A 23,374-nucleotide genomic window follows, 5' to 3' on the forward strand; every position below is an offset into this window, starting at 1 on the left:
GAAATCTTCTATGTAGCCTCCTTCACTAGTCCCAAACTCATCTTATTAGGAGCAAGAGCATGACAAAACTCATCCTATCAATCGCAGGGCGATCTTTCCCAAACTTAGTACCCGACAGGGGAGGTTTAAAATACCCGTCCATTATCATCCCTAATTGTAGTTCAAATGCATTTTCACAAATGCCCTGTAGTCATCCAACTTCCTAATACCTTTTCCTCACATGCCCCATCAGGAAAGTAGGATTGGGTAAAATCAAGATTTATCTGCAATGCTCCTTCAACTGTCATTTGAGAAGACAAAGCCCTCCATGAAACAAACCCCATAATCCAAATCTTTCATCACTCTTTCAGAAAAAAAAAAAAAAAAAAAAAAACTACTGCTTAGACCAAAAGGCAATTGCATGAGTACTTGTAGATAAGGAAGAATAACAAGCTATGCTCAGAGAAAAGGATGACTGCAGAATGTTTCACAATCAGAGTCAACTCAATTTCTGATAAAGTTTCCCACGATTTATTGGCTAAGAAGACAGAAATCCATGGCTTCTTCCATGAGGAAGTTCTGGTGCATAACTTCAAAAAGGTAAATTATTCATAAGGATTGTTCTGGTGCATATAGTCAAAAATGAAACGATTACTTGGTTCTGACCCATCATCCAAACCTTCAGTTTCGAGCCTATAGACATATACATTTGGCAGACACTGGCATGGACCCTCAGTTTTTCTTTGGGTTCTCGGGGAAAAGCTGGCGAATGGCATCGCCCAAAAGGATTGCTTTGTCTTCACACTGGCCTGTCTTCCAGACCTTGTACTTTGAGGCATAAGGACTGGAGTCGCTCCATCGTTTCAGCAATGGCAATGAGAATGGGCCCTTTCTTTCACCCAGAGGACCCACACAGTGCCATGCTTCACATTCAGGGGCACTCTGTGTCTGCTTCTGCTTTGCAGCCTCAGGGGTCTTTCTTCCATCATTATCATCTTCATCATCATCATCATCATCATCACTCAATTCAATGAACTCGGCTACTGGTGCCATTTGTTTTTCACCAGCAAAACATGAAGTCATCTGCCTTGACATTTTTTGAAGAATGAGGTCTGATCGACCCACAGGAGTAATAATTTGAGATTGCTGACATTGCTGAAACAGCTCTTCTGACCCAGCTGCTTCAGATGCTTCAGACAATTGCTGCTTTTCTTCATCAACTGATGAGATGCAGAAAAGAACAAACAAGATGCTAGATTAAACTTCCATTTATGTTATTGAAAGAATCTAATGACTAGAAAAAAGACAAAACGAAATTAGGAAAAGATAGAAAAAAATAAATATATATGTAGAGAAAGGAAAAGATAAGAAAAAATTATAAAATTTTTCTCTTGGTGGATTGTCCATGGAAAATTTGATGGAAAGAAAATTTAATTATTGAAAAATACACTTTTCCCAAACTTTCTCCACCTTTTTTCTAAGGAAAATATTTTAATATTTTTCACATCTTTTCCTTGGTATTTTTTTCCTTGCCCTTTTTCATGACATCCAAACATAAAAGAAATAATTTTCCTCAGCATTTTCTTATTACTTTTCAGGAACCACACATAACCTAATGATGTTCTTGAAACAGCTCCATTTACCACAAAGTTGTTGAATTTGAGGCATTTTCATCAGAAAGAAATTGAGTTCAAGGCATTTCTATCACAAAGTTCTCAAGTTCAACTAACATTCAATCAATGAAGTCGTATCGTGCAGATTTTGACACACACAAATGTTACATGTATACATATACATACACATGTTAAATGGAAGGAGTTCAAAGATATTTAGAACTGGATAGATCTCGATGACAACTTCCTGTGTCTACTTATCTTTCAGGAGTCTATTTATGCACTTAAACAGACTATTGGAAAATGCAGGTTACAACAATAAATCACTTGAATTATGAATCATTTAGTTACTATAATACATCAATAATCATTTGATTTTTTCAGATTCGAACCAATATCAATTTTTTTGTACACAATATGAGTTTGTACTCTCAATTGACATTGGAGGGATTTCCACACATATGCATGCATAAAATATCCAACTTTGCACTTCCAAATGGAAGCTTTTGCCTCAGAGAACTCAAACACAACATTCCCTAGGCCAAGACAAAGCAATATTAGGGATATTTAAATCCTCTGTACCTTTTGTATCAGTATTCCCAATTGTGGTCTTTCCCTTCCCATTTATATCACTGGCTGAATCAGATCCAACAATCTCATCAGCAGAATGTTCCTTGTTATTTCCATCTCCTGTAAAAGCATGTACATGATAAGCTTTGTCGCAAAGAAATCTTGCAAAAAATTACTAGCCTTTCTCTTACAAAGGTATTACAAATGGAAGCTTTTGTCTCTAGGAACTGAAACATGGCGTTCCCTTAGCAAAAATAAAGGAATAAAAAGAATATCTAAACCTTCGTTATCTTTTTGAGAAGCATTTCCATCAGTGGCTTCTTTGTTCCCATCCTCATCACTGCCTGAACCAGATCCAATAATCCCAGAAGCAGAACTTTTATTGCTTATATCTCCATATCCTGTAATAATATAATGAAGTTTTTTCCTCTTTCTTTTGCCGAAAAAGAAAACATGAAAAGAAAGTTACAAGCCTTTTGCTGTTCTGAAATTATGATGGGCTCCTCCAAACAAAGACCAAGGAAAATATTTTTATGAATTGCAATCAAAGAAACAGAGCCAAATGATTTTACTTTTCCAAGAGTGACTTTGGACTTTCCATTTAAGTAAAACATTTTGATGTATTTAATATCAGATCATATTTTTTACAACAGCATTTATATTGTTGCACTCAAGAGTGTTTTTTTTTATTCTGTAAAATAATTTTTCTCTAGATTTTTAAATTTTTTTTCAGTGATGGCTCCATTTTGTGTAATGGATCTATTCTGGGGATCAAAATAGAAACAATCCATTCCCTTGAGATGTCCAGCATGCATTTTAGGAAAACTCTTTGTCATAAGATTTTATATCAAATGCAACAATCTATTTTATGCTAAGAAAAAAAGGCATTTAATGATGGGAATGAATATGGGTTCAAAGAGAAGGTAACAATGTAGCCAATAGAACATGAAATTGGTGTAAAGAGAAAGGCCCTGCAGGAATACAGTTTTGGATAAATATTCAGTTTGGGACAACCTCAATGTTCAACATCGGCATGGACATGAATGCAATCAGAATTTAGTTTCATAGTTTTGAATACTGAGAATGTTGTAAAAGGATTGTAAATGATTGAAAGGACAGAATCTAAAGGGGCTCAAGTCGAGTAGAAATCTTTAAGTTCTGTTATAATTTAGAAACCTAGCTAATACCTGATAGATCTTCATCTCCTATTTGATCATGGAACACAATGGCTCTATTAAATTCCAAGCAAAATAAGTTTTAGAGAAAAAAGCAATAAAAAATAAGAACCCTTTTTGTTTTGAATAATTAAAGGAACTAATGAATAGAATTAGAATTGTGTAGCCAACCTGCAACATCTGTAACACTCATCGAAGTACCTTTTCCTTTCAATTTATCACTGGGTGTTTTAGTAGTCTCAATGAGGATCGTTCTGGGTGAGCCATTATCTACTTGTTTATCATCTGCAGAAGAATCCCCAGAAGCAGGTTCAAGCTCTTCTATATCTGGAATTGCTTTTGGAACCTCATTTAAGAGTCGGGACTGTTCTGTTGATGACATTAACAGCTGCTTTCTATCTAAGTACTCAAACAGCGTATAGCACCACACAGGTTAAGGGGTACATTGCCTTTTTGTTGAGGTAAATACATTTGATGAGTGCTAAAGACCAGTACATGAATGCATAGGGACATACAGATGTAAATACCTATGAGTGGGTGCACACAACAGGGAAGTAACCCAAGAAAAGAAAACGATACAAACAGATATTGAGACTCGAAATTCATTAAGTTTGACTAGATGGACAGTTTGCACTGGTCACTTCTCTGTCCAACTGAGAAAAGATAGTGTAGAAATAGGAACTAACTGGATTTTGTAGAGCAAAAACAAATTTGGCTTTTGTTGTCAGAAGCTTGTCTTCACCTGGTGCATACAATTAACTGAATATAATTGATCAGAGCTTGTTCAAGAATGTTCCACTTAATTTAGAGGTGTTTGTGGGTGCATTTACAGAATAAAATCCTGTATAAGCATTCAGCATATATTAAAATCCAAGATACACATTAATTGTATATTGCTAGTTCCAATTCTTGAGTTACAACTTACAGTACAACATCAAAGGATATTCTCTCCTCCATCCCTTCTCATTGGCTCGATCAATTAGGTTTTGTAATAGAGAAATCTCTTTCTCAATCCACTGTCATTAATATTTCCATACAATGCAAAGAAAAACAGAGAAAAAAAAAAAAACAAGTAAGAAACAGATATCCAAATAAATGGAATTGCTACTGCATATAAGGATACATTTAGGTATGAAATGGAAACGAAACGATTGCTTAATGTTTCAGCTAGCATTTGAACATATATCGGCTTTGAAAGTCTTCATAATCAACAAAAATCATATACAGTATAGAAATAAGATCATTCATTGAAATTCTAAAAGACCTAAGAGAAAATTTTGAAAGAACTAAGATTTAAATGCTAGGAAACAAAATGGACTTATTTTAAATACTATGTATAGTGAGATAGGAACATTTTATGTCCATGGAACATTCAAATGCTTCCCAACTCAACGGTTCAATTCTCTCCACAATTGTGTAAATGATAGTATGGAGTATCGACAGTGAGAGACAAGATTACTGCCATTTAACAATAGCACCCAAAAACAGAGAACTATGAATATATGTGACCTTTTAGGATTTCAGACACTCCTTTAACAATTTAATATGTCATCCAAAAACAATATAAGATATAGAAGGTTACTCTATCTCAGTAATCCAGTAGGCACTCCAGGCATGCAAGTTTCCTATCCATGTTCTCAAGTCCAACTGTAGGACAATAGAGAATAGACCAATGAGCACATCAGTAGCCCCATTGGGATTGCTTCGTCAACTCATATGACATATTCATGATTTTTTTTTTTCCCTTTTTGAGTTAATTTCGCATGGGCACTTGGTGGTTCATTTACTAGACTCCTGAGTAATGATTTTGACACTTAGAACCATTATGTTCTTCGAGAAATAGGTAAAACTATAAAAGAACAAAAATAAAATAGAAAGTAGTGTCCCTTGAGGTGTTAAGGAATCATTATATCAGGATAACATATTTACATGCTTGGTTATATCTTCATGCAGACTTCTGGCCTTCTCTTCAAGCTCCACCTGTCAAACAAGAGATTCCAATTTTTTCAATAAAAAATGTTAAATAAAACCATTTTCTATAAACAAATATGTACTTGTAGCAACATTCAACTAAAAGTCATACTAACCTAAGAAATGATCCAATTTTTTCAATAAAAAAGGTAGGCAAAATTCTACCTAATGCAAACCAAAAAAAAGCAATTTAATCACAAAAAGACAAGCCACCAATTTTTTATTTTTTAGTTTTATTTTTTTTATTTTTTATTTTTTTTAAAAATAGACTTGAAAACTATTCACAGGACAGATAATACAAATTAAGAGATTCGTCTTCCTCATTTGTTACAGGCAAATTTTTTTTTTGGATGGGTTGATATTTTCCATCCTGGTACATGTATTCTGAACTGTTAAATGCTTTTTCACATTGCTAGGTAATTGTGCTTGTTTGAGGAAATAAGTGTAAACAGAAAATAGGCAGTGATTCAAGTTCTAGGGGGTGATGCTAGCAAGAAGGCGCTATTAAAGTAGGACAAGGACATTGTCTTAAGAGAAAAGAGCAATGCTTAAACGGGTGTCACTTTGGTAAACCAGTTTTGCTGATGTCATGGCAGAGAAAGAAGTTTAATGGATCTTCCATGCTTTCATTTCTAATTTTACGTTATGTAAAAGGAGATTTTCTTAGGCATCAAACAATTCATTAAGACCACTATAAACATGGTTGACTAAATTGGATATAGTTGTAGTAGAAGTGATGATCTAAATGCCCCTTCAGCTGCAATCTTAGAAAATCTGAATTGGAGTTTAGTATATTGCAAAGGAGCCTTTCCATGTGCATGAATGTGTGTCGATGCAAATGTTTGGGGACTGCGCATGTTTAAAAGAAAAAATATATGTGCTTCCTACCCTTCTCTTCTCTAACAATGAGACAAAAAAAATATAGCAGAGAGAGTAACAGGAATATGACTGTAGCACTAGTTCATATTACATAGGAGGATATTTGAATTTCTACAAACTCCCAGAAAAGATATTAAATTGTTCTGCATGAGAGGTCTACAAACTCCTAGAAAAGATATTAAATTGTTCTGTATGAGAAATCTACAAACTCCTAGAAAAGATATGAAATTGTTCTGTATGAGAGAACTTACAATAGTAAGCCTTTTATACAAGCCCTCTTTCACTTTCTGTCGATAATCTTCACATTCTCCCTGAAAAAAGTACTACTGTGAGTAAAGAATTATCTGCTTGGAAAAGGACAAGATGTAAACTTACCAAATCTTTCAACCACTTGAATAGGTTTAGTTTCTGATCCAATATGCTTACCACTAAAGGTGCAGTAATGTATTTCAAACTACGGATTATTTTGTTCTAGGAAATATGAAGTAGTTAATTCTTCACAAAATATGGTCAACAAGTCAGGAAACTAGGGAATGAAATGCATGAGCAAAAAAGTGATCATGTTATAGAAGTGAACATATTTTTTTTTTTATTCAAGAATAATGCTTGTGAGAAAGTCATGTATTTTTGACAAATATAAGGTAGTGGGCTATTTACCGTATGCATGAGTGATACTAGTTTCACTATAAACACAAAGGGAGCAAAAAATTCAAGTCTCTCAAAGATTCATATTGCAATAAATTACCAATGATGATAATTCTTACAGAAATCAATATACTCTTTAATTTTTTTTTTTTTTTTGATAAGTAAACAAGATATGCATTAGAAAAGGCTAAAAGCCACAAAGCAAACAGGGAGTATACAAGGCGGCTACAGCCTCAAAAAAGAACAGGACCAAAAAAAGACTACCTCCCCTTAAGTGGATGCTACCCACTCCAAAAAGCCTATAAGGGAGAGAGACTCCTCGCCTAAATACACTTTGGCCCAGCTCCATAAGTTACAAACAAAAGAATTCTTTAATATTTGGATATTCAACACACCCCCCCAAAAGCTAACCTATTCATCTCCTTCCAAACCGTCCAAAAAACACACAACGGTATGGATTTCCAAACTTTTTTCCTTTTCTTCCCTACAAATGAGCCCCTCCAGGAAGTTAAGACCTCCTTTACAGTTTCTGGGAAGACTCATTTCACATCTACTAACCCAAAAATAATATCCCACAAAGCTCTAGTCACTATACAGTGTAAAAGAATATGATTTACATTCTCTTCTTCACAACCACACAGAAAGCAACAATTAGGGAGTTGCACCCCTCTTATCTGGAGCCTGTCCAGAGTGAGCACCTTCCCCCACGTCGCCTTCCAAGTAAAAAAAGCAACTTTAGTTGGCACCCTATCCACCCATATGCTCCTTGAAGGAAAAGCTGTGGCATTAGGGTTGTCCAGCAGCCTATAAGCTTCCTTGACCCTGAATAGACCATTTCTTCCTCGCCTCCACATAACTGAATCTTCCTCCAAAGAAGGCCTATGACCCCTGAAGGTGTGGAGCAACTCCCCAACCATATCCAGCTCCCAATCATTGAAGTCTCTCACAAAGACAAGGTTCCAATCTCCTTGACCAGAAATTTGGTCCCACATCTCCTCAATCGTTGCGTCCCTATGTGCGGCCAGGACAAAAAGATGATTGAAACAATGGGACAACAGTGTATCAGTGCACCAAGTATCTTTCCAAAATTTGATTTTGGAGCCCTTCCCAACTAGAAAAACCAGATTTTCCCAGCACTAATCAGATTCTTTCAGAATCTCCTTCCAGACCCCTACTCCAACCGCCCCACTAGCCTTCTTTGACCTCCATCCATGATCCTCTTGCCCATGTTTCGTAGTGATCACTTGCTTCCAAAGATTATCTTTTTCACAAGCAAACCTCCAAATCCACTTGCCGAGCAAGGCTCTGTTCAGAATGACTATTTTCCTTAAGCCTAGCCTAGCCCACCCTTGTTCTTTTCTGTGCAGACCACATCCCATTTAAATGAGATAACAAAAGAACAACTGTCAAATTCTGAAAACCATATTTGAACAAAATGTTTTAATCAAGTAAACAGTTGGAAAACCATTCTCAAATTTTCAATTCTTTGACAACAGATAAAACTTAATGTCTAATTGATTCCAGAAACAAGTCATCCTGGTAAATTTAGAATGGGGCATTTGTAGTTAGTATTTGGTTTAGAATCTCCAACACGAGAATCCATTACCTCAGTCAAATCAAGTTCGGCCAGCATATTAATACGAATATCTTTTGCATTGGGGACCTGCAGGAGAATTTCTGCATTGATTTCTTGAGTTTCTGAGGTTTTCTTTATGCCTGTGAGGATGCAAAATAACAACACAAAGCAAAAGGTTAAGCACCCAAGATGGAGAAGAGTAGTTGAAAAAAAAAATGGCTTTCCCATGAAATCTAAATGGAATAAAAGAACAGATTTGAAAGCATTTTCCCTTCTAGGTTTCTTCACAATGTCATGAATTGCATTCAAAAGCAATTTCAAGGAAGAACTATTTATCATTCTCACCAGAATAGATACAAGATATCATGTTGAGGGGGAAAATGAGAGTTAAAATATAGTGCCTAGACAAGTTCACTTAGAAGCCATTAGACATCATTATTTTTTTTTTTGATAAGTAAAGTATATTCAATCAAAAGGCAAGACGCCACAAAGTATACAGGGGGTATACAAGGCAGCTAAGCCTCAAAAACAACAAGAACAGAAACACCTCCCTTTAAGGGGAAGCCATCCACTCAAGGAATCCTATAAGGGAGAACGCCTCCTCACCTACATACAGTTTGGCCCAACTCCACAAATTACAAACAAAAAAATTCTTTAACTTCTGAACGTTCAACACCCCCCCCCCCTAAAGGCTAATCTATTCCTTTCCTTCCACACCGTCCAAAAAATACACAACAGAATGACATCCCAAATCTTTTTCCTTTTCTTACCCACAAACGAACCCCTCCAACTAACTAAGACTTCCTTTACAGTTTCTGGGAAAACCCATTTCACGTCAACTAAACCAAACACTATATCCCATAGAACTCTAACCACTGTACAGTATATGAGTATATGATTTACACTTTCTTCCTCACAACCACACAGAAAGCAGCGATTTGGAAGTTGTAATCCTCTTCTTTGAAGTCTATCCAAAGTCAGCACCCTCCCCCACGTCGCCTCCCATGCAAAAAAACAAACTTTAGTTGGCACCCTTGTCACCCAAATGCTTCTTGAGGGAAAGCCTGTATCACCAGATCTCGCCAGCAAGTTATACGCTTCCTTTACCCTGAATTGCCCCCTTCTTCCTTTTCTCCACAGGACTGAGTCTTCTTCCCCAGAGGGTTTGTGACCCCTCAAAATCTGAAGAAAATCCCCAACCAACCCCAATTCCCAATCATTGAAATCCCTCAAAAAATTTAGATTCCAATTTCCGTGACTCGAATTTTGATCCCACATTTCCTCAACCGTTGAGTTCCTTTGAACCGCCATAGCAAAGAGATGAGGAAAACAATGGGACAACGCTGTCTCTGAACACCACACATCTATCCAAAATCTGATTGTGTTGCCCTTCCCTACTTTGAAAATCATGTTATTCCAGCACCATTTTGATTCTTTCCAAATCTCCTTCCAAACCCCTACTCCCACCGCCCCCATAGCCTTCTTTGGCCTCCACCCAAAATCCTCCTGCCCATACTTCACCTTGATCACTTGTTTCCAAAGATTATCTTTGTCACAAGCATACCTCCATATCCATTTACCAAGTAATGCTTTGTTCAACAAGGCTAGCTTTCTAATGCCTAGCCCACCTTTAGCCTTATCTGTACATACCACCTCCCAATTAACCAAGTGAGTTTTCCCCTCCATATTTCCTCCTCCCCACAAAAAGTCCCTTTGCACTTTCTCAAGTCTTCTAGCCACCATCTTGGGCATCCTAAAGATAGACATTTGGTAGATTGGCATGCTAGCCAAAGTGCTTTTTATTAAAGTGACTCTTCCCCCTTTAGATATATATTGCCTTTTCCAAAGAGCTAGTCTCCTCCTAATTCTCTCTTCCACCCCATCCCACATATAAGGCGCTCTATTGAGAACCCCTAAGGGTAAACCCAAGTACTGAGAAGGTAAAGACCCCACCCTGCACCCTAGCTCAACAGCCAACTCCTCCATCTCCACCACTTCTCCCACTAGAATGATTTCACTCTTTGCTAGGTTAATCTTTAGCCCTGAAGCCGCTTCAAACCAAAATAAAATCCAACTTAAATGAGTTAACTGGTCCTTTCTGGCCTCACAAAATATGATAGTATCGTCAGCAAAGAACAAATGAGAGATATATAATGGAGGTTCACTACCTTCCCTTATGTTGCACCCTGATAAGAAGCCCCCCTCCACAGCTCTCCTAATAAGAACATCCAACACTTCCATTCCCATAACAAAGAGATAAGGAGACAAGGGATCTCCTTGTCTAAGACCTTTGTAGCTAGGAAAGAAACCTGCAGGCACTCCATTAACCATCACTGAGAATTTAGTTGAAGATAGGCAACTCCACATCCACCCCACCCACTTAGACCCAAAGCCCATTTTCTGCAACACCTTCAATAGAAACTTCCAATTGATACTGTCATAAGCTTTTTCTATATCCAGTTTGCATATAAGACCCTTTTCTTTTCGTTTTTGCCATGAGTCTATCACTTCATTTGCAATTAGAGAAGCGTCAAGAATTTGTCTTCCCCTCACAAAGGCATTCTGAGAATTAGAGACCACCTTACCAACCACTCTCTTCAATCTGTTAGCCAGCACTTTAGCCAATAACTTGTATAAACCCCCTAAGAGACTAATAGGTCTAAAGTCTCCAAGGTCCTCAGCACCGCATTTCTTGGGGATCAAAACCAAAAAAGTATTGTTAAGGCTTTTGAGGAAAGAGCTATGATCATAGAATTCCTTGAACATTTCTATAATCTCCTCTTTAATAAACTCCCAACAGCTTTGCCAAAAAGCCAAAGTAAAACCATCCGGACCAGGGGCTTTATCCCCATTCATCTCCATCAGAGCCCCATAAATCTCCTCCTCTGTGAAGGGCCTCTCCAATATCTCAGCCTCTTCTTGACTGATCTGATCTAGCTGAAGACTCCCAATATCCGCCTTCCACCCCGTATCTTCTGAAAGTAGCTCTTTAAACGCATTAGCAATTCCTTCTCTAATTTCCTGCTCCTCTAGAAACCACTCTCCATTAATCTTAATTCTCTCCATACAATTATTTCTACGATGAGCACTTGCCATGCGATGAAAGAAACCCGTGTTTCTATCCCCCTCTTTCAGCCATATCTCCCTAGAAAGTTGTCTCCAATGAGTTTCCTCCATGATCACCCATTTTTTGTAATTTTCTTTTGCCTCTTTCTGAAGTTCTGATTCCTCCATAGTCAAAATTCTTTCATTTTCCTCCCTATCCCAGAATTCCACCTGTTGCAAAGCTGCAGATTTGTTGCTCTCCAGCTTACCAAATACTTCTCTATTCCACACTTTCAGCTTCTGTTTGATTTCCTTCATCTTAGTAGCCAACTTGTAGCTAGCACTACCCCTAACATCAATTCCTTGCCACCAGCTGCGTACAAGCTCCTTAAAACCCTTAGCCTTAAGCCACATATTTTCAAATCTGAATGGGGTCGGACCTCGTCTTATCCCACCCCCCACTAGCATAATTGGGAAATGATCGGAAACCGGACGGGGCAGCCTGCACTGGTTAATCCCACTGAACTGAACTATCCAACTAGGAGACACAAGAAACCTGTCCAAACGAGCCCAAGTCTGATTATTTAGACCCCCATTCCAAGTAAAATCTCCCCCCTGAAGAGGAAGATCCACCAGCCCAAGATCATCCACAATTTCAGCAAAATTTCTCATTGCTGAGCTAATCCTCCTCTGACCACTCCTTTCCCTTGAAAACAAAGTAATGTTAAAATCCCCCCCTATACACCAAGGATCCTCCCACAGCCCTCTAATCGCCCCAAACTCTTCCCATAAAGCATCCCTCTCTACCTTAGAAAAAGGGTCATACACTCCCGTAAAAACCTATACATTCCCATCTTCTACATTGCGGAATCTGCAGGACAACGTGAACTGACCCTCCTCCCAATCTAGCATGTCCAGAGTCCTTCTATCCCAGCATATAACAATACCTCCCGAAGCTCCCTCCGCATTCACTGCTTTCCAGCCTAGGAATCTCCCGGAGCCTATACTTCTCGCAATGCTATCCGTCATACACTGCACTTTTGTCTCCTGAATGCACATTAAGTCCACCCTCTGATTTCTTATAAACGTCTTAATTACTTTTCTTTTGGAGCTATCATTTGCTCCCCTCACATTCCAGCTCAAAATTTTCACCTTCATTGGACAATTACAATTTGGCGCCCTTTGCCCTGTACCGAGCCTTTCTGTTTCATCCCTCTCTCATAGTTTATGAAACATTCTAATCGTTTTAACTCCCTTTCAAACTTAGACTTTTCCAGTAACTCTTTGCTATGTATTTTCTCCCTTCTTTTCCTGATCTTCGTCAAAAAATTTAGGATTTCCTTTTCCAATCCCTCCGTAGGGAAGCCCAGAAACTTGTTGAATCTTGCCAAACCACTCTCTTCCCAGTTCCCCTCCAGCTCACTTCTCACAACTTGAGCATCATCTATATCGCCTACCCCTTCCATCTCCCTACCTTTGTCACTGTTGCAGTGGATGTCTCCCAGTTCCTTACATTCCTTGATCCTTTCATTGCAAGCCTTATACACTGTTAACCACATTGAATTATCGGCCCGGCCCTCCTTATCTAAATCCCCAGAATGATCGAAAAACTCCCCCCCCCCCCTAGAGTCCGATCAAAAAGAAAAGAATTAAGATGAGAGTTCCCCATTTCCCTTTTCCCCCAGGAACCATCCCCCTTTCCATACCTCATTGATTCCTCTTTCAGCGCCCTATCCGTCTCTGTCAACCTCACCCCTCCTTGTAGCTTCCTTGTATCTTCATTCTCCCTCGCAACAAAGAACTCTGCTTCTGGAGGATAGCTGGGCGCAGACCACTTCAAAATAAGGCCCGTCACCTCTTGGACTGCTAATGAATTAGGGCCCTCCCTTATTGTTCCATCTTGACCGAGCTGCTGGGTGCAGGCCTTTGAACAAAGCAGGCCTTTATTTGTCAACTGGACTAGAGACGAAGCTGGGCCTTTAGGATAGCAGCCCACAACCTCCGATGGGCCTGCGTCTGGTCCAACATCGCTTGCAGCCTCCCCTTTATTCTTCAAGTCCATGGACCCAAACATTAGGCTAAGCCCGCCCTCCCTCCTTGTTTCCTTTGGGCCCGCGATTGGGCTTAAAGACTTCATTTCACCAGATGAGACCCAATTACAGGTTGTCGGGCTTAAGTCTGGACTGTTCTCGACCCGACCCGACCCGACCCCCTGCAACACCGTCCCATCGTCTGACGGGTGCAGCATCTCGAGCCTCCCGCTCCCCCAACCCTTCATCACTTGCTGCCCCGTGCGTGAATCCTCCTCACCCCTAACCTCCCTGCTATGACGATCAGCTTCGTCCCTGCACTTCCTCCTCAACATCGGCCAACATTCCCACCATAGGGTCACAACGTAGCTTTCTTCCTCCCCTTCGATTTCCAACACGTTCGGTCTAGCTTCCCCTCCCCATTTCACTAGGATTCTGGCCCATTGTAGATCTCTCATCGATCTCGTATTTTCATCGGCGGTGATAAAACCACCACATGCATCCCCCACTCTCCTCAGAATTTCTGGGCTCCAAAACGAAATTGGGAGCCCAACAATCCTTACCCAGACGTCCCTTCTCTCTTCCCCCTCTGCCCAACATCCGCTCCTAGGGCTCCAGTGTTCCAACCTTACCTGGGTTCCTTCCCACGCGCAGCTCCCAGAGGAAACGACTCGTCTGGCCTCTTCCAAATCCTCAAATTCCAACAGCGCTTTCCTCTTGTTCAACTTAGCCAGCCCTAGGTTACCTTTGAGGTCCCAAGACTTTGCCCAGAATTTCCCCCACTTCTCAATATCATCTTCCCCCCCTGGTCCATCTCTCCAGCTCGCCACAACACAATGTTTCAATTTCTTTTTTAAAACTTCTGACTCCTCTTTTTTCACCTTTACTGCAACAGCATTTAAAATATCCGTCGATGATTTTCTCACCATTGTTGCATACGATCCTCCCATAGCAACTTTCTCCACAGCCTTTCCCTTGTATTTTTCAGGATTTTTACCAAAAAACCCTAACACCTGTTTGAGCTTCTCCGCCATGATCGTCCACCCCCTCTTATCCCTACGGCCTCTTGGGACGAAGATGCAGAACCTCTCCCCCTCTACATCGGAGACCCCCAGCCGTATAAACCCCCCCCGCTCTGTTTGTCCCTCGAATCATGGAGTACACTCGCCCCTGCTCCTTCCATTCCCTTCCCCACCTGGTTTCTTTCTCACCCTTGATACAGAGATTCAACCCTTCCAAGAAGAACGTTAAACTCTCCGCTCCCAGTCGGACCCATGACGAGGCCAATCAAATCTTTCCTGATATAGAAAGCATACTATGTGTCTAAGCCTACAACACATCTAACTATCATCAGAAAACCGATGGGCTTGGATCAGCTCAGGGTCCCACCTTCATATTCATCCAATAATTAGAATGCAGCTGTGAAGGTGCATTTTTTCCATTTGAATAAAAAAATCAAATACTCAACCCCCAAAAAGTTGATAAACCCATGGTTTGAATTTTTAGGGAACCTGGAGCTGCCCCATTGTTTTCCATTATATAACTTCAGTAGGGAAATTAATTCTTTATGTTATCAAATAAAATGGTCAGTGGAATTCAGATTTTTATTTTTTTATTTTTGAATAATTCAGAATTATACCTCAACCAAAGCAAAGATACAACTTGATATTACTATTTAACATGAAGCATCCATCCAGACAATTACCTGTTACTTGGAAGAGCTGATGAGTCTGATTTTGAGAATACCAATATGAGTCTGCCTTCACTTTCACAAAGCTACCCTTCACTTTGCTTTCAAAAGTGTCTGGTTGCTTCAATAACTCCAGCATTAAACTCCTCTTCAAGTAGATAAGTTTAATATTTTTAGGAACTATAGCTGCAAAACGGCTCTGAGGTATCAGTGGAGTAAGTTCCTTTATCTGAGGTGTCTCTAAGTTAGATTTTCTTTGCCTTTTACAGGCCATCAAGACAGTCTCATCCTTGTCTTCTGAACTGTATCTAGCTTCATCATCCTCTGACTCCTCCAGGTTCTCAGCCAAATGCCCTTCCACAATGTCATATATTTTATTTTTATTGACTGATTTCCTCCCCAAAACAGGTCGCAACCTTTCATCACAAAGAACCTTCCTCTTCTTTTGCGGATGAAGAAGATTGTTGTCATTAACATACCTACTAATGATGGATGTCACATCATACTGTGATAATTTTTGGGTTGTGTCTTGACCGATGGATGCAAGGAACTCGATAAGAACTTTTGATCCCCACCCAATAAACTCTCTCTTCAATGGTGTGGCCTTACCTTTCACTGAGCTCTTCCTTCTAACCACCCGCTTGTGTCCCTCGGAATCATCCATATCATCACAATCAGATAGTTCTAGCTGATCTTCTTCATGACCTTTATAAAGCTCATCCGAATCAGAGCTGCTTCCATAATTCTTACCTTTCTTTAATAGGGCATCTGCAGAATGGACATTTTCTGCAGTTATACCTTCCTTATCCTTTATTATCTCATAATACTCCATAAATAGGAATTCATATGTCTCTCGGTCTTTAAAATCTACCTTGCCCTGCAAACCAACAAGTACAAAATAAACAGCAATTGCAGAACCAAAATTTTCATAATTCCAAGCTGGAATAATGATATTTGGGAAAGAAAACCCCAAAATAAAGAAAAACATGTAGTCAAAGGAGTTTCAAGATTCTTGACAGGACCGCAAGAAATGATTCATACCCCATCAGAGTCAACATCCATCTCATCTTCAATAAGTAATGCGAGCTTTAAACAGTGACTACAGAATCCTTTCTTCCCTCTTACTTGTGCAAACTCAGAAACACTGAGGCAGGATCCACACACAGCTTTTGGACAAACATAGCACTGAAATTTTGAGGCTTTTTGACAATTGAAGCAAGAATGCCAACCTGAATATAAACATTTTGCAAGTACAACAAGTACTTATTCGCCAAAGTGTGCAAGCAAGATCAATGAATAACACATTCAAGGCATCTAGATACAACATGTGCTTCAACAAATGGTAAGCTGGGTAAGAGTCCCAGCTCTCATATCTAAAACAGCAAAATTTAATGTAAGCATGGTGCTCTAAACACGTTTAACATGCTTTTCTGTCAACTGCAAACTGAGGTGTAATGATGTTTGGTTACCTTTTCTGCTCTCTTAACTAAACTTTTATGTATTATGATTCTTCATGGTAGGATCATTAAAAAATCCATATTTGGAATAGATCTCATAGGTGTAACATATCAAATGATGGATCAGCTACCTTTATGCATACATGTACCAAATCTACAACCATGTTTTCCTCTGAAAGTAAGGATGCTATTAGAGACAATAAAACTTTATGCAGAAGAAATCATGTTTAGACAAAAGTGAGTGACTTACTGCAACTCCAGCTTTCGTCACTCTCCAAAAATGAGTCCTCTTTTCCCACACACTGAGGATGATATGCTTTTAAACAATCCCTGAAGCAGTAAATATGATGAATAAACAGAGTAAACCATACATTTGGTGCATAAACAAATCATTGTTTTGAACAAACTCAAGAACAAAAATATGAAAAAATGAGGGGTCTGGCAACTAACTCAAAAGCAGATATATTTAGCAAGGCACCGTAGACCCATTCCCTTCATTGGGAGTTATTCTTCAATGCATAGTAAAATCTAGATGAAACTTTCATCAAAAGCAACAGTATCACAACAAACCCCCTCCCATTCCTTCTTTTTTTCTCCCTGGGATGGAATTGCAACAAAAAGTCACCAACGTCCCTTGATCAGGCATAGGCATGGACTGTGAACAGAGTACAGGGCTACTTGTGTAACACAGGTTTCAGCATTGGGCAGAAGTGGATATTGAACATGTAGTTTGATATGCTTTAGTGGTTGGGACAAATGTGCATGTTAATGAATAGCATGCACAGAACACCTCTTGACTTCCATCACTGAGACCTCTCTTCCCACACTGCTAAGTGGTTATCATCCAAATGAAGCTCATACCTACCCTTACAATCCTAAAAGCTAATTCACTCCAAGACACAAACTTTATGAAAGGGAACAGTGTCAAATACCTCTCTAGTCCATGTTTCAGATTGTCTTTCAGAGCCTTCAACTTTCTAGCAAAGGACAAAACTGGAGAGACCCATAAACTGATAGCTAAACTACCAATTTTTAACAACTCCAAACTCATGCACTGTATGCACTCGAAGCCTTGTGTTCTCCAACCTGAAAGAACATCTCCATCTCCAAATCCTAGCCCCACCACAGTAAAAAGAAATGATCAGAAAGTGGTCTAAGAAAAATGCACTAGGACACATTTGGAAACGTTCCTCCCTATCAACCGAATGGAAAAAGTAATCTAAGGAAATAACAGATGCATATCTCAGCCACAAGACCAATTAAAAAGCCTCATCCACTGTAGGAATACCTAAAGCTAAACTCCTACATAATCAAAGAAAAACCCCTCATTGGTGAAGAACTCCTCCGAGAATTACAACTGTAAAAAAGGAACTGGACCACATTACATGTCTGTTGAGTTTATCACTGCTTTAGTTTTATCAAACCTTGAGTGAGAATAGCATCTTTTTTCAAATGTGAGGGGAGATCACTATAATTCTAACAACAAACCTCAAGGCAAGTTAGTGTTATTTTCCCTAAATAGGATTGCAATGAAATATGAAAGGCGCAAGGCGCAGAAGACTCCTAGTGCCTAAACTGCAAGGGACAACACCCAAGGAGCACCAAAGAAAAATGAGGCACAACCTAAGTTGCAGGTATAAATTTATAAAATATTGTAAATTTGAACATGCAAACATTTGTTATGCACTCATGTATCATCAAATATGACCAAAAATTCCATTCCGGGCAATAAAAAAAATGAAGATTTCAAGCATTTAAAGGAAGCATCCAACCAAAAACAATGTAATAATATACAATCAGAAACTTCATGAATAAAGTGAAGAAAAAAAACACCAAATACAATAGTACCAATTCTGCATTTTTACTGTTTGCATGCTCAGAAACTAGAGAAAAACATAAGCACCTTTTTGGGGCACTTGAAATGCAGAACCCAGTCATGGAATTCAAGGCTTGCCAATACAGGAATAAAATAAACCCATGTCAAAATCATCTTGACCATTAGAAGGAAAGAAAAATTCACCAATGTAGAAAGGACACATGTCGGTGCTAATGAACCGACTAACGAATCCAACACATCATTAATGAACACCTTGCTCTACGAATGCACACTTAACAAAAAGGTTGATCATTGATCACCAAAGATTGCTCTTCATAGATCTTACTCACCATCTAGATTGTTCAAGATTCTTTTCAAATCTTGACCTTTGCCTCCTGATGAATGGCATATTCTCCAACCCCATTCTCCTCTCTCAAACTACATCAATCTCACCTCAAACAAAAACCCTTCACCTTCCACTCAGTGGACATCCTCTCCTATTAATAACAAACACTACATTGGCAATCATCTTTTCACATGCATTGCTCCTCCAACACTAACTAATATTAGTAAACATGGAAAAAAAAAAAAGATGCATGACACCTAAAGAACAGAAGATAGTGCTAGTAAAGAGGAAAAAAAAGGACATGATACAACTAAAGCAAAGCCAGTAAGTTACTGATGTGGGCACTTCATTCCTATAACCAGACTCAGGACATGAGAAGAAAGACAAAATTACCCTTGAAACCAAAAAAATGAACAACAAATAGAGGGTCAAACCTGTCTCTACACTATGAGAATTGTCCCCTCCATCAGAAACATGGGGTGCCCAGATTATTAACCCTAATCCTCTAGAGCTTAAAATCATAATTTCCTTTTAAAAAGAACTCACTTGTAGTCGCAGACCATAAGCAGACCTCCATCTTTGCAGACAAAGCAGTAGTCTTCTGCAATCTCTTCTTTCTTTATCTTACTCCTCCTCCTCCTCCTCATCCTTTAAGCTTTAATCGTCACAACCAAACGCAACCCTAGGTCTTAAACCCACAAAGAAAAACCCTACCAAAACGAGAAAAACACTGTAAAACTACCTCTACATTGCTTCATTTAAGAAATTATCAAAGACCCATTTCTAGAAAAAGGCAAAAACATACCTCCAAACTCTGAAATTCAACAAACAAAGGGCATTGACAGCGATCCCAAGAGACCCACTTCAGAAAAATGGAAAAAGAACGCCCTCAAAGCTTTAGACAAGCAAGAACTCAACTACTGCAACAGAAAAGATTAAAGTAGCAGGTTTTTTTTTTTTTGTTTGGTTTCAGAGAAAAAACTCAGAAAAGTGAGAATGCGAGTGGGACAGATGTTGAAGATGGGTAGAAAAAATTTCTCGGAATTTTCCATAAATAAGAAAGGGAATCGGATTATTATGGAAGTGATCCATCTCATAAAGTGCTCTTTATTAAGCATTCTAAGAGTTTGTTTCTTTAGCAAATCTATAAAAAAGAATAAAAAAATAAATAATAAATATATATTCATGCCTTTAAAAAAAATTATAAATAAATAAATTTGATCCATGGGGTTAATTATTCTTTAGAAGTATTTTTTTTTCCCTTAGAAAATAAAAAATAAATAAAAATATCAAATTTGATTTTTAAGAAAGTAGTATAAATAAATAAATAAAAAGTTACTTAATTGTTCGTAATTTTCTATTATTTTTTAATTAAAATTGTTTTTTAAGATATTGTTTTATAAAGTGATAAGTATTTTTAAATAAAAATTTTGTTTCAAATTTATGATAGTAAATCTTTTTTTTTTTTTCAAAATTAAAAAATTAAATAATATCCAAACTTTTTGTAAGTTTTCATGTTGTAGAGTGGATTTTTTTAAAAATTAGAGGATATAAAGTAAAAGAGAATTTATGTACTTTTAAAATAAATAGTATAAATATTGTGTAACACTTTAGATAGGAAGGAATTTAAGGATTAAAATAAAATGAACATTTTTATGTTAAATTCTTTAACAATTCTACTTTTCTTATTGGAAGAGTGGGTTTTTTGGGTATGGAAATGGATGGAAAATTTTCAATTTGATAAAAGAAAAGAAAAAAAAAATCACCTTTAAATGACATATCTTGCATTAACCCAAGTGACATTTAGAAGGATAATAATAACTTTTTTTGGGGTACCTGTTCTATCCTTCCCCAAACGAGAAGAATTTGGAATAAAGATAAATCTGTTGGAGACAGGTGTTTGGGAAGTTTTTAAAAACTTAAGACTGGTTTGGGTGAGTTTAAGGATGACTTTGTCTCGTTCTATCTTAATTATATGTAATTTTAAATAAAAATTTAAATGGAGTTGTAGACCCATTTATGAACCAATTTTTTTTTTTCTATTTTTTACCACCTCAAGAAGAGTTGGCAGCGGGTTTTTGGAGTGGGAGATGATTTTTGGAGGAGCCAAGATGCATGGGACGTGTGGCAAGGATGTGACCACCTTGCCACGGTGGTGGTTGAAGCAGTGGAGTTGGTGGTGACGTCTTCTCTGAACCGGGAGCAGTGGGAGTGGGTGGAGGCTTAGATTGGAAGCTAAAGAAACATGGAGGACGTGAGAAAAAAATAAAGGGCAAGAAGAAGTTTTTTTAGTAGCAGGGGTGATATATAAAGGATTGACAGAGAGAGACGTGGGGTTAAAGGGGAAGGGAGATAGAAAAAAGAAAAAAAAGAAAACCAGTAGGGAAGAAGGGTGAATTGAGATTGGGAGAGGCAAAAAAATAAAAATAATAATGAATAGTTTTTTTTTTAAATTTTTTTTTAGTGGGTGAAAATGGTGAGTTGAGCGTTAGATGAAGGAGAGAGGGTCGAATTGGGCATTAGTAGGTTGATTAGGAGTAAGTGAGAAAATGAAAAAACAGAGCAAGGATAGGGGGGTTAGTTTCTTGAGATTCAGGGTTTTAGGGAATTTTTGAGAGCTTGAGAGGAAAGAGAACGGGAGCAAAGGGTAGAGAAAAGAAGTTGCAGGAGGTGAACCGTGAGTAGCAAGAAGGGGTGAAGACCGAAACAGAGAGAGTTGGACTGAGGCGAGAGGGTGTTTTGAAGCCTTTCTAGGTGTGGTTGCTATGAATCTTATTTCTTTTCATTAATGCTTTGTTTTGTCTCATTTTCTGGATATTTTCTTGCTTTTGTTTGTTGTTTGAATGTTGATTGCCTGGGTTGCATTTTGGGTTGATGGAATCTAAATTGTTTATAAGTTTTCCATGGTTTTGGTTCATATGATGTTCATCCTATGTCATTTTATCAAATGCAAATTATGTTGCCTGTCATAAGAAAATAATGCCTTACACCAACAAGGCAGTCCTAGTTATGCTCTCGGGCTCCACCTTTGCATGGCCGTGCGCGACCACACATGACCACTTTTGGGTGCACCATTTTCATACCCACTATACTTGGGCACCCATGGAGTTCCCTCATTCATTTGTCGTAGCTCTACCACTTTCAGTTCACGCCCACTATGCTTGCACCACCATTGTTAGTTTCATTCCACCATCCCATAGTCATCCCACTACTCATTCATTTTGTTGATTCCTATGGAATTTGTTTATGGAGTTTAGTTTTCAAATTGGATGATTTGGGTTCTCCTGTTTTTTGTTGGATTGAATTGGTTTGGTTTGAGTTTTCATTTGGGCCTTAACTTTTAGTTCTTATTTCTAAAGTTCAGAAAATTGTTTTGTTTTGTGTTTGTTTTTAAAAAATTAATTTTAATGGAAGTCTAGAATTATTTTTAATAAAAGCCCAAAGAATATTTTTAATAAAAGACCAAAAAGTTATCTTTCAATAAAAACAATCTAGAACTTATTTTTGAATAAAAACAATCAAGAATTTTTTTTATTGAATAAAAAATAGTTTAGAAAATATTTTTATTAATAAAAATAGTCCAATTTTTTTTTTGATATTTTATTTTAAAAGGTTCAAAAATCATTTTTCAAATAAATTTAAAGTTATGGAAAATTCATATTAGAAAGTTAAAAAAAAATGTTTTTTAAAAAAAGTTTAAGAAAATTGATTTTAATGAAATTTTAGAAAATTGTTTTTCATAAAAATCCAATTTTTTTTAATAAAATTGTCCAAGTTTTTCTAATTGAATAAATTTTTTTTTGGTAAATAAAAATAATGAATAAAGTTTCTTTTATAAATAATTTCAAAAAAAATTTTCCTATTAAAAATCCTTTTTACTAGTAAAATTGAGTTGAATATTTATGGACCCTGCATTTTGCTCGATGAGTTTCCACTCGATGGCGTGATGTTTTTTATTTATTTATTTATTTTGTAAAAATTCTTCATCTTTTGATATCAAAGTTTAATTTTCTAAAATTTCAATTTTTAGATTTAATTTTCAAAACTTTCATTTTCAAATAATTTTCAAATTTCCAATTTTCAAAACTTCAATTTTCAAAGTTAATGTTCAAAACTTCAATCTTCAAATAATCTTCAAAGCTCCAATTTTCAAAACTTCAATTTCTAAATTTAATTTTCAAAATTTCAATTTTCAAAACTTCAATTTCCATATTTAATTTTCATAACTTCAATTGTCAAATAATTTTCAAAACTCCAATTTTCAAGCAATTTTCAAATTCCAGTTTTTTTTTTCAAATATTTTTAATTGCACTTTAGTTTTCAAATAATTTTAAGTCCTTTTTTTCCTCTTCCTTCATTAGGGTTTAGAGTCACTAAAAATCTTGTTTTTAAATAAACTTGCTACATTTCCTTTTAGGTAAACACTTTCACAAATTTTCTTTGATTTTGAAATAATTTTCCATTTTTCTCGATTTTTTAAATAAGCATGAATTTGATTTTCATAATTTCAAAACAATTGAATTTATGAGCTTTGGTGGGGACCCCACATATGAGTTTTCTCTTCTAATTGTTGATTATTATG

At 37.3% G+C, this 23,374-nt stretch overlaps 1 protein-coding gene across 4 annotated transcripts; it reads right to left on the reverse strand.

Annotated features, from left to right (window-relative positions):
• Positions 1 to 487: 487 nt before the first annotated feature.
• On the reverse strand, positions 488 to 19,903 carry LOC100262546 (uncharacterized protein At5g08430). 4 transcript variants are annotated; one of them, XM_010659630.3, is made up of 14 exons: positions 19,598 to 19,903; positions 19,339 to 19,502; positions 17,563 to 17,743; positions 16,881 to 16,960; positions 16,215 to 16,402; positions 15,189 to 16,050; positions 8,439 to 8,548; positions 6,439 to 6,498; positions 5,267 to 5,317; positions 4,283 to 4,353; positions 3,539 to 3,753; positions 2,444 to 2,563; positions 2,175 to 2,282; positions 488 to 1,199 (listed from the first exon to the last, which is right to left on the reverse strand). In XM_010659630.3, exons 2-14 carry the CDS (start codon positions 19,367 to 19,369, stop codon positions 712 to 714), a joined length of 2,565 nt encoding a protein of 854 aa, XP_010657932.1. In that variant the 5' UTR covers positions 19,370 to 19,502; positions 19,598 to 19,903; the 3' UTR covers positions 488 to 711. The 4 variants fall into 4 exon arrangements, with proteins under 4 accessions (XP_010657932.1, XP_059597109.1, XP_010657934.1 ...); XM_059741126.1 differs by having other exon boundaries at positions 3,509 to 3,753; XM_010659632.3 differs by lacking the exon at positions 17,563 to 17,743 and having other exon boundaries at positions 3,509 to 3,753; positions 19,598 to 19,901.
• Between the last annotated feature and the right edge of the window lie 3,471 nt (positions 19,904 to 23,374).

The sequence above is a fragment of the Vitis vinifera genome, chromosome 12, assembly GCF_030704535.1.
Source record: "Vitis vinifera cultivar Pinot Noir 40024 chromosome 12, ASM3070453v1".
Lineage (NCBI taxonomy): Eukaryota > Viridiplantae > Streptophyta > Magnoliopsida > Vitales > Vitaceae > Vitis > Vitis vinifera.